At 56.0% G+C, this 13367-nt stretch overlaps 1 protein-coding gene across 1 annotated transcript in view; it reads right to left on the bottom strand.

Annotated features, from left to right (window-relative positions):
* IQSEC1 (IQ motif and Sec7 domain ArfGEF 1) overlaps positions 1-13367 on the bottom strand; it is a 449412-nt gene that overhangs the window by 5547 nt on the left and 430498 nt on the right. Inside the window, 7 exon segments of the mRNA XM_043588241.1 lie at positions 2229-2330; positions 2333-2404; positions 3249-3410; positions 6175-6274; positions 7487-7612; positions 9141-9170; positions 9659-9798. Of these exon segments, the coding sequence (XP_043444176.1) occupies positions 2229-2330; positions 2333-2404; positions 3249-3410; positions 6175-6274; positions 7487-7612; positions 9141-9170; positions 9659-9798 (732 nt within the window).

Raw genomic sequence — 13367 nt, 5'->3', positions numbered from 1 at the left:
AGGGAGAGAGTATCCCCGAGGCCTTGCCTCTTCTCCAGCAGCCCTCTTAGTGAGGGCCACGGTGGGGAGAGTGACGTTGCCTCCGGAGAGCTTCACTCCGACCCAGTCCGGGGCACGTCTTTGGGTGCTGAGCCCAGCATCTTTCTGGATGGCTGCTGACATTGGCCGGTCTCCCTCTGGAGACTGCACGTGGAGGGCTCCCAGTCTGGGGCCTTGGCAGCTGCCAGGACTCAAACACACCCTCCAGGCTTCCTGGGGACAGGGGGCTGCCTTCCCGGGGGATTCTTCACATGGTCTCCTGGGAAGACTCAATCCCTAGAGTTTTTCTTAGTTCGGAATGTCCAAACGACAATGGCAACGGCGACGATAGAAGGAAAGCAGCTGAACCTCAGCTCTCTGTCCCTCACACAGGCCTGGGGGTGCAGCTCTATCTGACCCCCAGGAGCTGGAGTCCTAGGTGTGGCTGGCCACGCTGGGAGCCTCGGTTTCAACAGAGCCACTGTTACCTGAGGGACTGGATGGGACCCATCCGCCCTCCAGGTGCTGCATCAGGGAACAGAGAGGCCAGGCCTAACGCCACTGCACAAACCCAAACAGAGGTCCTGGCTACCAGCCTGCAGAGGCCCAGAGCTGTCCAATTACGTTTAGCTGGGTTTAACAAGCCATAGGGAAAACCAGTGGTTCTCAACCCGTGGCACTTTGCCAACTAGGGGTGATTTTTTGCCCCCCAGAGGACCCCTGGAAATTTCGGGAGACATTATTGTCTGTTATGACTGGGGGTGGGGGGAGGATACTCTTGGCATCTCGTAAGTAGAGGCCCGGGATGCTGGTAAATATCCTGCAGTGCACAGGACAGCACCCTCCAACAGCACGGAATTATCTGGCACAAAACGTCAATGGTGCTGGGGTTGAGAAACCCTGGGTAAACCCTCATGCTGGCAATGGATTTCTGATTTTTACTATGAAAAAAAAAAATGACAGGACAAAATAAGGACAAAAAAATTCCAACTCAAAAAAAGAAAAAAAAGAAAAAAAATTTCTGGGAAATGAGTAAGCTGGAGGGAGGCAGTGCGGCCGGTGGGGCAGGTGTGGGATGGAGTCATGATTGGGCTCTTTTAGTAGCGGGGCCCAGGGCTGGCCACAAGGTAATGTCCAAGGCAGGGTGGGGCGGGTGAGGCCCCGAGAAGGGGAGGGGGCTGTGGGGCCCCTGGAGAGGAGGCGGCTGATCTTGGCCCGAGAGGGTCTTTTCCAACAACCCAGGGCCTGCAATCAGGCTCCTAGAGCCGGGACACCCGGAGCCGCGTGCCCTCTGTGGGACAACGTCCTGTAACCTCTGCTCCTTTGTAGCTGGAACCTCCTCCCAGGAGAAGCTGCCTGTTGAGACGTGACTGGGGGGCTTCAGGGGCTGTCCCTCCACAGCTTCTCTGACAGCACTGCAGGCAAAGCAGGCTAAACAACACTCACGGGCGGCTGGCCCAGGGGACCCGGCCGGGCGAGCTGCCCCCAAAAGCTCCCTGACACTCTAGACACACCTCCTCCCCTGGGAAATCTGGGAGGCTCTAGGGGTGCTGCTTGCTTAGGGGTTAAGAGGCTGGCAGCAAATAAACACACACAGAAACAAAGAAACAGTAACAAAAACCACGGTTGTGCCAGGGCTCCCCCCCTCCCCCCACTGCCCCGACATCCAGGGGGCAGCTGCGGCCACTGCCTCTGGGCCGGATGGGGGCCCGGGTTTCCCAGGAAGGGAGACCTCCGTGAGGGAAATGAGACCAGGGACAGTGGGAGAGGGGGTTCTCCAAACACAGTTTCGAGGGCTTCACTCCATTTCATTCATCAGCATAAAACACAGGGACGCGGCAGCACAGAGGGCAAGGGACACATCCATCAGTGGGGCCTGGCTCACTCTGTGTGAGAGCAGTTTCTGGAAAATAAATAAAAGAATAAATAAAACCCCTAGAAGAAGAAAGGGAGAATAGGGGTAACCTCCTGGCTGTTCTGCCTTGACAACCGGATCCTGTTTTCTCTGGCCTTTTTGGGACGCCCTCTCTGTGTGGTCAGATGCTACTACGGTCTGGGGACAGTCACGGGAAACCCAACGGCATTCCGTCCGAGCCCTGCCGCCACCAGCCGCCACTGCGGTCCTTTCCCGGCACGCAACGCGCGCCCCAGCTGCCCGGTCTGAGTCCTGTGTGTGCTGGGCTAGGAAGGGGGTCCTGGCCCGCTCTTACCCGCTTCGGAGAGGTCCCGCAAGGAGCTGCTGAGGGCGCTGCGCTTGAGGCCCTCACCGCTGGCGTGGCTGTCATCCAGGCAGGCTCGGCTCAGCGTCCCTTGCCGGACTCCTTTTTGAGGCTGGAGCACTGGGACATGCTGGGCCACACGACGCCTTTCTGCTTCTCGAGCTCCGCTGAAACAGAGGGGGCGAGGGACCAGTGAGAGAAACAAAGCCTTGAGGGGGAGGCCCTGGGCCCTCTGTGTAGGCTTGGCATCGCGCCCAGCTGCCATCTGTTTGGCCTGAGGAAAAGTCAGGGCCCACGGCTGTCTTGGGAAAGAAAGAGAAGGTGTGAACGCTGCCTTTGACAAAAGGGAGCCGGAAGGAAACTCTGAAAGGGAGGCTGGAGAGGCACGGGCCTTGGGCTCTGCAGGAAAGACTGTCACTTTGCAGGCTTGAGGGCTGGCAAGGAGACTGGCTGGCCTGGGTCTGCGGACGAGCAAGGGGTAACCCGACCTTGCCCACCCTTTGGGTGGGGCCCAAAGGTGGGGGTAGTTGTGTGTCTCCAGGGAGTGAGGCTTGGAGCCAGGAGATAAAAGATGATAATCAGGTCCAGTGAAACCCACAGGATGGGCTTGGTGGTGACTTCCCTGACATGGAAGACGAAAGAAGAATAAGCACACCAAGGGGCAACGAGATCAGCTCCGGATCTCCGGGAAATCTCGTCTCGTGGGGCGACGGGGAAACCAGGCTCTCTCAGGGCATGCCAGGTGGTCCCACAGGCGGGATGGGCCTGGGCCGCGGAAGCCCTCACTCTCATGCGGAGGCCTCTGCTGCCCTCCCCACGCCACCTCCTCTGGCCCGGGTATGGGGGCTGCCCTGTCATAGGGCTGTGGGAAGGCCAGGTGAGACCAGGGCACCTCACTTTTGTGGGCCCCCAGAGTCCCTGGCACCAGATGGGAGCCAACGGCCGCATCCAGCAAGTCCCATGAGATGCCGGGGCTGCTGGCTCTTCCTCTCCAGGGGGCCTGGGACTTACACTGTATCCTGTGCTTCTCCATCTCCTGCACTTCCATGATGGACTCCCGCAGGTAGTCGGTGAACTTCTTCCGGTCTTGAGGATTGGGAGCGTTAAAGTTTATTAACACTTTGATGTCTGCTCCGGGGACAGCAGATGTGAGCCGGATGCCATTGGGGTAGTCTACAAAGGAGAAGGGGAGAAGAACCCATGGATCCCTGGGTGCTCTCTGCACTCTCTCTACCGGTCAAGGAAATGCTAAGTCTAAGGGTCCAGGCTCTCAGCAGACACGTCTAACCAGGGAGGAAAGGCATCCACAGGGAAGACCAGAGAGACTGCCAGGAAATCCCCATCTCCTGACTTGGGTCTGTGTTGTTCTATGCAGAAGTCTGGGGCAGATTTGGCCAATCTGAACAGAGGTCAGGGCCCCCATCCTTCCTCAACCTGAAGGTCATGGAGCCTAGACCCTTCAAGTCAAGGTCCTTGGTCATTGCCTGAAGCTTGAGAATGGCCAGGGGTGGAGTCCGGGAGTCACAGTCAGTGTCCTGTGCTGGGGGGGAGTCTTATCTGGTCTCCCTGGGCAATTCTGAGTGCACACTGAGCTCTGTTCTCTCACAAGTGGCCTCCAGACCCTCAGTTCCCTTGGGTGCTTCATGGGCGCCCCATACCCAATGCACTCTATGCTGAGTGCTCTGTCTTTCTGGCCTGTGACCTGCCTGGTGCCACCTCCAAGCTCACAGAGTCTCTGTGGCTTTGGTCCCCTGGTAGCGCCTCTCTCCTCAGCGGGAATCAAGCATCAGCTACTGGATGTTTGGAGGTTCTTGGTCCACACACCAATCCCACTTTTGCTCAGACCTAGGTCAAGGCTGGGAACTCAAATGCCTAGTGCGTTCCAATAAATGTAGGAAGTAAACCACATGAGACTGAGCAACAGAGTGAGTGGGGGTGGGGTGGGGGGGAGGAGCGTGCAGCCCATGACAGCCACATGACGTGGGAATGTGGGCCTAGCAAAAACCTTCTCGGTTTTCAAGAAAACTCAAAAATATCTAAAATTTTAGTTATTTTATTTTTTAATTAAAAAATTTTTAATGTTTATTTATTTTTGAGAGAGAGAGAGAGAGAGAGAGGCAGAGTGTGAGGGGGGAGGGGGCAAAGAGAGAGAGAGGGAGACAGAATCCAAAGCAGGTTCCAGGCTCTGAGCCATCACCACAGAGCCGGATGCAGGGCTCAAACTCACGAACTGTGAGATTATGACCTGAGATGAAGTTGGGCGCTTAACGGACTGAGCCACCCAGGTGCCCCCAATTTTAGTAATTTTAGATATTAAGTATCAGCTCAACAAATTTTTTAAAATGTGTAAACCAAACACATAACTGGGCTGCGACTGACCCACGGCTATCACTTTGAGATCCCTGCTACGAAGGCATGTCCCATAGAAATGTCAGTGTTGACTCTTGGGCTTATGCCAGGACTGTGGGTTCAGGGCTGAGGGCTGAGCTCTGGGAATGTAAAAATGAGGAGGGCACAGCCTCTGCCTGCGGATTCAGTCTGGTCGGGCCCACTGCTGGGAGCATCACAACCACCGCCACCCCTTTGGAAAGAGGGGCTGCCGGTCAGGACAATGTGGGGTGGCACCATGCTCCCTGAGGCCACCTTCCACCCTGGTAGAAACCAAGGCAAGGCAGGGATGGCCCAGGCACAGGTCCCTGGTTCTTTTTCAACCTGCAGATTGAAAGCGGATCAGACGGTAGCTTGGCAACCTGTCTGAGAGGATGAGGGCTTCCCTGCTGCTGGAGATATCATGATGCTCAACTGGAACGGTCCTCCCCTGGGGCCAGTGCAGAATGGGCAGGGCAACAGGACCTCCCCCTCACCCCCCACCTCAGGAGGCCTGGCTCAGCCTACAGCTCAGGGACCTTCAACAGGGATGGGACAAAGAGGGAGAGAAGTAAAGGGAAGGGCTTGGGTATCAGAGAAGGACCAGGTCAACAGAAAAAAGTCAGTGGGGGTGTCAGCTCCTCCCCCAAGTCCTCAGGCCCCATGGCCCACTCATACCCAGAGAAGACTCCAATAACACCTAAGAATAAATCCTGCTCGGGGCGCCTGGGTGGCGCAGTCGGTTGAGCGTCCGACTTCAGCCAGGTCATGATCTCGCGGTCCGTGAGTTCGAGCCCCGCGTCAGGCTCTGGGCTGATGGCTCGGAGCCTGGAGCCTGCTTCCGATTCTGTGTCTCCCTCTCTCTCTGCCCCTCCCCCGTTCATGCTCTGTCTCTCTCTGTCCCAAAAATAAATAAAACGTTAAAAAAAAAAAATTAAAAAAAAAAAAAAAAAAAAGAATAAATCCTGCTCTAAGCACTTCATGTATGGACTCACCTAAGTCCCCGAGGTAGGTGCTATCACCTCACTTTACTGACAAAGGGAATGCGGCCCGGGGACTGCTACGTCCTGACACATTTGCACCTGGGCTCTCCGCTCAGGACCGGGCTCCTGTCCTACAGCCCCCCAGGCCTTGCCTGCACCTGTTTGTTTGCCTGTGTTTGCACATCACCTGTGCCATTTACTTGGTGTCTTCCGGGCAACAATTTATTGGCATAAATCCACTCCGCCCTGAATTAAAAAAATCTTAACCACACGGTAAGAAGACGTAGGAGCAAAAGCAAAGGCGATCACCACCATGTACAATGTTATCAAATTCTCCCCAGGTACTGTCGCTCGTCAGACCCCTGGCCTGCAACCTTCTCTCTGGTGGCGAAGCAGGAATACGGAACACACGTGGGAGAGCTGGGGGAGATCCCCAGGGGGAGATCCTTGGGGAGCACAGCACTTCATGACTACAAGGTGGGAGTTGTGACACCGTTTCTGCCACGTGGCACACGGCCACGTGTGGACGAGTGCTCCAGCACTCACACTCACGGCTGGGCCGCGGCAGGCCCCCAGCACGGACTTACACTGGTTCTCGAAGAGCAGAACCTGCATGCCGTACAGGGAGAAGGACTGTCGGAAGCTGTATGTCACCGAGTTCTTCTTTTTCTGGAAGATCTTGGTCACCTGGGGGCCGCCAGAGACAGAGGCTGAGTCATATCGCCTGCACCGCTCAGGGGCAACTCTGGGCGCTCGGGATTCTGACCGAGACTAACGTCAAAACCCTCTCGGCAGTGCAGAGGTCGGGAGGCCTCTGGGGCAGGGCAGGCCTGTGTGTCCAGGCACATCCTGACATGGATGCTGGCTTCCGCTCCCGTGAATCCCAGCTGTCGTCCTGGCTGGCGACGAAGCCCCTCAGCAGAGAGGTGGCAGGCGCCACGCTGCACATGACCCCGAAGGCGCCAGGCCGGGCTCTGACACCCAGGACCCCACCTGAGCTCTGTGACTGCCTGAGAGATTTTGGAGGAGGAAACAGAGGCTCAGGAATTTGAAGTCACTTGTTTGAGGTCAGGGACTCTTGACAAAGACTTGAAACCCACAGGTCCAGATTCCAACCTCAGCAGTCAGAGAGAAGTGGCTGGTCCTCAGGCAGGTAGGGGTCAGGGACAAGGGCCTCTAGCAAGAAAGCCTGGGGCATGCAGGAGAGACAAAGACCCAAGGGACAGTTTCCCCCCGTTGTCTCCAGGGGCATCTTTATCCCCGGTGGCCACCATCCATGCCACCTTTTTCTGGGCAAGAGCTCCGCAGTTTCCCTTTGGGGAACCCCCTCTCTGCCACCTGGCACTCCTGGGGGTGAGCAGTGACCCAGGTTTAGCCAATGAGACAACACTGCACCTGCCTGGCCCCTGTGAGTGGCTCAAGCATGGGCACGGGAACCAGTGAGACCTCTGCCCGGACTCTTCCCAAGAAAATCCCCCTGGTGGCTGGGGATGCAGGGAGGGGGCAGGATTAAGCCTGCAACTGCTGAGACTGACTTTCTCTTTGTGGACAGAGCTCCTGAGAAGGGAGCCCACGCAGCTGAGAGACAGCCTAGTAAAGGAGTCCCGCTGACGCTGTGTAAGCTTCTAGAAATAGTTGGGGCTGAAGCCCCACACCCCCCTCTGGGCTTTTACATAAGCTGACGAAGCCCCGTTTTCGTTGGCCATGCTGCGAATTAGATTCTGCCTCTTGTAACCCAAGACCGTGGGGCTGACTCCATCCCCTTCACCTCCACCCCACGCACGTGGGTGCCTTTCCCCAAGTGAAGGCGCACAAGGCCAGATGGGAGACCGGAGCTGCAGTTCAAGGCCGCCCCGAGCCACGGGTCCCAGCCACGACACGCTCTGGGGAACCACATACCACCAGGAGGTCATTAAACAGGAAGATTTCTCGCTGGTGCAGCCCGAGCTTCTGGGGCTTGTTTGGGTCTGGAACCTCGAAGAGCCGGCAGTAGCAGACCAGCCGCCGGTGGGGCAGAGAGAGCACCTGTATGGGGAGGAAGCGTTGCGTCAGCCCCCAGCCCCTCCGCTGCAGTCCCTGTGCGCTGGGAACCCAGCCTGTAGGCCTGGCCTTCGAAAACGCCTTCTCCCACCAACTGCACACAGCAGACGTGTCTGGACTCCTTGCAACTTTCCCTGCTCTTCCTCAGGAGCTCTCCTGAAGGGCCATGGAAAGCGTCCCTGCCTCTCACGACACCTCCTTTCCTTTCCTTCAGGCAGGTCCCAGACGTCTTAGAGCATCACGTGCACACGGGAGCCCCCACAGTGAGGAATTCGTGATTTCTCAGTCCCCACAAAGTGCCCATCACACACATAAGCCTGTTAGTCCCGGCAAAGATTTCTCCAGAGTGTCTACTTGAGATGAGGACACTGAGGCACAGAGAGGTTGAGCGACTTGCCTCAGCCACACAACTGGGAAGGTGCAGAGCCGAGAGAGGATTCCAGGCCCCTCCTAAAGAATCCTGACGCTTCTGATGGTTCCCTGCCCCAACTCCTGGGCCGGCAGCCACACCACCCCGTGGGGCCTGGCCTGGGCCTCCACGCGGAGCACTCCTGCCATGAGTTCACGTGAGCCCCCACTCTGCTGAAGCCCGAGCCACTCGCAAGGCCAGGTACAACCTGTATGGTGTCTAAGGGCTGTGGCGACAAGTCACTGGGGAGGCCCAGTGGCGGCTCTGAGAGCACCCAGGCTCACGCAGGAGACAGCAGGTTAGTAAAGGGATGTGCTGGCAGGGAGGGTTCACTCTGCAACGGGTGCCCTGGTGGTGGGAGGCCCGAGCTCAGCGCATCAGGAAGATGGGAGGAAGGGCTTGGCCCAGGCTGGCGTGCTCAGGGAGGGGCATCGTTTGGAATAAAAGCGTGAAGGGGAGAGGGTGGCGGGAGGCGGGGCTGGAGAGGTGGGTGAGGGCTGGCCACGGCAGCATCTAGTGGTTTGTCTCTCTAGGGCAAGGTGGGAAGAGGGGGGAGCAGACAGGTTTGTGATGCTGACTCTTGCAGTGCAGGCTGCTCAGTGAAGGGTAAAGATGGACACATAAGGAAAGTGCCACATGACTGCAAGGCTAGCCTTGCTGCTCCTGGGGTGAGCAGGCAGGCAGACCTGCTCAAGGTGGTGACAGTGGAGTGTGGGCAGCAGAGGGCGGGTTGGGTGGGCAGGCCTGCAATGGCCCATCAGCCTCATCTGTTTTGGGCACAGTGCCTCGGGTCAGAGGCAAGCCTTGGCCTCTGCGCTCAACTGGGCCAGGTGAGAGGGAGGGACACCATCTGCCCTGGCCTGACGGTACACAACTCTCCCCAGGTGGCTGCAGTCTGGGCCTGCAGAGGTTCGAGGCTGGGAGAACTATGAAAATCAAATTTCTTATCACTCCGGAAAGGAACTCAAGCAGCCAGAATTGTGGATCTGGGAACCAGGGGATGCAGGGAGGTGAACACAGAACATGGTGGACCTCCCTGCCCCCACCCCAACCCCAACCCGGGGCGGGATATCAGCCAGGATGTAAAAGCAGAGGGATACTCACACAGCCAAGCCCGTGATGCAGGGATCCAATCTATGTGGGAAACATTAAACAAACAAGAAAAGATATTAATGATCCAAAGCATGCACCCAGGACCTGAGGGAGCTAATGGGATGACATCCGAGTAGGTAAGCACCCCTCCAGAGGCACGTTCCCATAGCCTTTGTCCAGACATCCACACACAGCTCAGGAGACCTCCTTGCTGCCAGAACTTGGGAAGGCCGATAAGGGCATTCCCAGGCCACCAAGGGACCACTGCGCAACTTGGGCTGGTTTCTTAAGAGCCTCAGGCTCTCTTTAAATATAACCCAGGGCCAATGGTTATTATTCCCCAATATCAGGCAGGAGCCACCCTAAACCTAAAGGAACCGCCCCCCCCCCCAACTATGCCCCGAAGAAGCCAGGTTCCAAATGGCATCAGGGCCCCTGTCCAAAGCTAATGCCAGTGGGGCAGGCCTGGGGTCGCATGGAGGGGGGGTGGGTGGGAGTGAGGGAGCCAGGGATGCAGGGCCACCACATACCGGCTTTTTCCCCACGATGAGCTTTTCCACCTTCTGCACCTGGGAAACGTGGTCTTCGTTGGTTTTCAGTTCCCGCTTACGAATGCGCTCATAGATCCCAATTAGCATCTCCCGGGGAATGTCCTCACCATCGTCCACACCTGGGCAGGAGACAGTAGCCAGGCATCAGGGCGGGCCAGGGTCTGGGTGGCTGTGGCACCGCTCAGCTTCGGGGCCCCAGGCTCACCCCTGATTTGCCAAGTTTCTAAACCCAATCAGAATATCAATCCCTTTCATCAATCCTCAGCAGAACCAAAGACCTTCCAGACCCACAGCCACTGAACGCCTTCAGTCAATTATGAAATGCCCTAGGATCCTTCCGCCAGGACAAGGCCAGCATAGCCACCCCGATCAGCACGCAGAGGGCTGTGCCAGCTTCCAGCCATGCTCCAAGGGCTTTGTAAACATCAGCTTGCTAATCCTGACCACGGCCCTGCTGGGTGGGTGTGACCGTCTCCATTCCGCAGCTGGGAAAGCAAGGCTCAGGGAAGGGTCCGGGGTTGGGGGTGGCTGTGAAGCTGGTGTTTGTGGCTTTCGGCTCCCACAGGCGTGGGCCTAAGTTCTTGCCTTGCCCCTCACGAGCTGTGGGACCGAGTCTCTGCGCTGGGGGTCCTCGGTGAAGTGGGACACCAAGAGCACGTGTGACTTCACGAAGGTCTCATGAGGAAGACAGAGCAGCGGCGGTGCGTTCCCAGAAAGTGAGAACTCTGTGCACCTGAGCAGCGCCACCAGCTGTTGTCCCACATCACGTGCGCAGAAGCTGGGGTCTGGCCTTGAAGCCAGGTTGTTTTGACGACAGGCATGCACCCTTTCCGCTATACCCTGAAAAACTGCTGTGAGGAAAACTCGGCCCCACTCAAGAGAGAAATGCAACCCCACGCCAGTCCTCAGACCACAGACTGGCAGAGGTCCAGAGGTTTGGTAACCTGCGCAGCTGGCGAGGCTGTGGGAAGGGGCCTCCCAGCCACTGATGGTGGGAGGGTCACAAATATACACTCAAAGCCCCTCTGGGCCACTGGTTGCGTCCTGGGCAAATTTATCCCATGGGCCATGATGCACAGACCAGGGCACTCATGGCAGCATGGTTTCCAAAGAGCGGAAGACTGGGATTCACCCATTTACCCATTAATAGGGGACTGGTTAAGTCATCCCTGCACGGGTGCAATGGAATACCACACAGCTTCCAGGAAAATGAGGACGACCACAGGGAACCGACACGGAACAGTAAGGGGGAGGGTGTGGCCTTGGGCACACAGGTAGGGGTGGGAGGGGCTCTGCTACTGACCGTTCATACTTTTTTTTTTAATTTTACAGAGAGAGTGTGAGAGCGGGGAGAGTGGCAGAGGGAAGAGGGGGGGACAGAGAGAGAGAGAGAGAGAATCCTAAGCAGAGCCCAACACAGGGCTCAATCCCATGACCCTGGGATCATGACCTGAGCTGAAATCAAGAGTCGGACGCTCAACTGACTGAGCCACCCAGGCACCCCACACATTTTTTAAAACCAGACTATTTTTTAGAACTGTGTTTTAGAGCAATTAAGTTCACAGCAAAATTCAGGGGAAAGCCCAGAGATTTCCCTGTAACACCAGCCCCCACCCACTACCAACTTCCCACACCGGAGTCATATATTTATTAGAACCAGTGAACTCACACTGACACACTATCACCCGAAATCCATAATTTACATTGGGATTCACTCTTGGTGTTGTGCGTTCGATAATAAACGTTTACCGACACGTCTCCACCACCATGGAGTCAGGTGGAATAGTTTCACTGCCCGAAAACTCCTCTGTGCTCCACCTCCTCCGCCCCTCCTCCCTCCAACCCCTGGTGACCACTGATCTCTTATGTCTCCATAGTTTTGCCTTTTCCAGAAGGTCATATGGCTGGCCTCCTATGGTATGCAACCATTTAAGACTGGCTTCCTTGGTGGTATGCATTTTTAAGGTTCCTCCCTGTTTCTCATGGCTTCTTTTCTTTTTAGTGCTGAATAATATTCCATTGTCTGCATGGACTACCGTTTATGTATCCGTTCCCCCACCGAACAACATCTCTTGACTGCTGCCAAGTTTTGGCAACTATGAATAAAACTGCTATAAACATCCTATGCAGGATTTTGTGTGGATGTACGGGGTTTTCAATTCCTTTGGGTAAATACCAAAGAATTTGATTGCTAGCTTGTCTTACTCTGTGGGTTTTTTTTTTTTTTTTGAAACTATGTGAGGATAATAGCCATTAAAAGAAATCAATCTAGAAAACTTAAAAACAAACATCAATAAAAGAAAATCATTGCTCGTCTGGCTGCCATGCTGGTGAGCGATTCCTCCCCCGCTTACCCTCCAACCCCCCAAAGGCACTCCTGCTGAGAGTCTCCCCGGGGGAACCAGAGTGAGGAATTCCAGAGAAAATGTGCCCAGTGTGTGCAGGGGGGAAAGGTCTCCTCTACAAACACCAAGCTGGACGTCTGCCTGGTGTGGAGCACCAGCCAGGCTGTGGGAGACCAGAGTCCTGCCCCCGTGGACGTGACCTTGGGCAGATCCCTTCCCTCTGCCTTGGCTACCCTTCTGAACACAAGGAAGACTGAAGAGAACACTCCTGAGTTCCTGGCTTGAAAAGATGGGATTTGGAGGGAACGGTCCAGGCTTGGGAGACAGCCGACAGCTCAATCTCCTGAGAAGTGGGATGATAGCTCCCCCAGACTGCTGGGATGGTCGGGTGCAAGGCCGGATACAAACGACAAAGCCACTGATGTGAGGGTGGCCGACTGGCAATCTGACTGAGCAACCCTTCCCTCCCCGGGACTTCTCTCCTCTGGGCTAATCATTTCAGGCTGCTCCTGTTGTTCCCCATACAGGGGAGTCCCAATTATGTGGGTGAGGTCTAAAGGCAGAAAAAAAAAATCAGAGTCAAATCGCAAAGACCTTTAAACTGCAGCGCATGGGGTCACCAACAGCATGCAGTGCACAGCCTGCTCTCTGGGCAGCGAGGGAGCACAGGGCTACACGCTAAGGCCACGGGGGACCCTGTGAAGACCAGAATCAGGCTCAGCCCTGTGAGGAGAGACAGCCCCTGTCCCATCAAAGCATCTGCTGGTTGCACTCTCGTGCTCTGGTGCTGAATTGCCATTAAGAAATTTCCCAGACTCCTTAGCTTCCTGGGAACTGTAGCTAAGACCTGAACTCCTTGGGGTCCACAGCACCCCTGAGATCTAGCAGAGGGCCACACACCATGAGTGCTCTGGGCAGGGGATGGCCGTCTGGTTGGTCTGAACCAAGCCCCGCCCCTTGGCTTCCCTGACTGATCAGGGCCTGGAGCCCAGCTGGGAAAAGCGGGCAGCTTGGCACTCTTCTGGATGGGCACCCCATTAGCTGGCCTGTTGCAGGGTACCCACCACCAGGGGGCGCACCAGGACAGTTCAAACCCCGGTGGGCCTTCCTGCCCCAGGAAAGGGGACGACAGAGCGGTGGTTTTATAGGAAATTTAAATGGCGCAACAAAGATCAAAAAACTTAAAGTTTTGTCATCAGTTCAGAAGACTTAAAGAACTGGATAGGAAAAAAAATAGCTCAACAAGCTGACAAAGTTGGACCTGATTCAGACCAACTTTTTTTCCTTTTTTAAAAAAAATATGACACCCTAAGGGGATCTCAGCCTGCTGCAGCTTGGTGTTT

The sequence above is a fragment of the Prionailurus bengalensis genome, chromosome A2 (genome assembly GCF_016509475.1).
Source record: "Prionailurus bengalensis isolate Pbe53 chromosome A2, Fcat_Pben_1.1_paternal_pri, whole genome shotgun sequence".
NCBI classification, from domain to species: domain Eukaryota; kingdom Metazoa; phylum Chordata; class Mammalia; order Carnivora; family Felidae; genus Prionailurus; species Prionailurus bengalensis.
The sequence above is the reverse complement of the archived record's forward strand: the minus strand, read 5'-3'. Positions and strand labels throughout refer to the sequence as shown.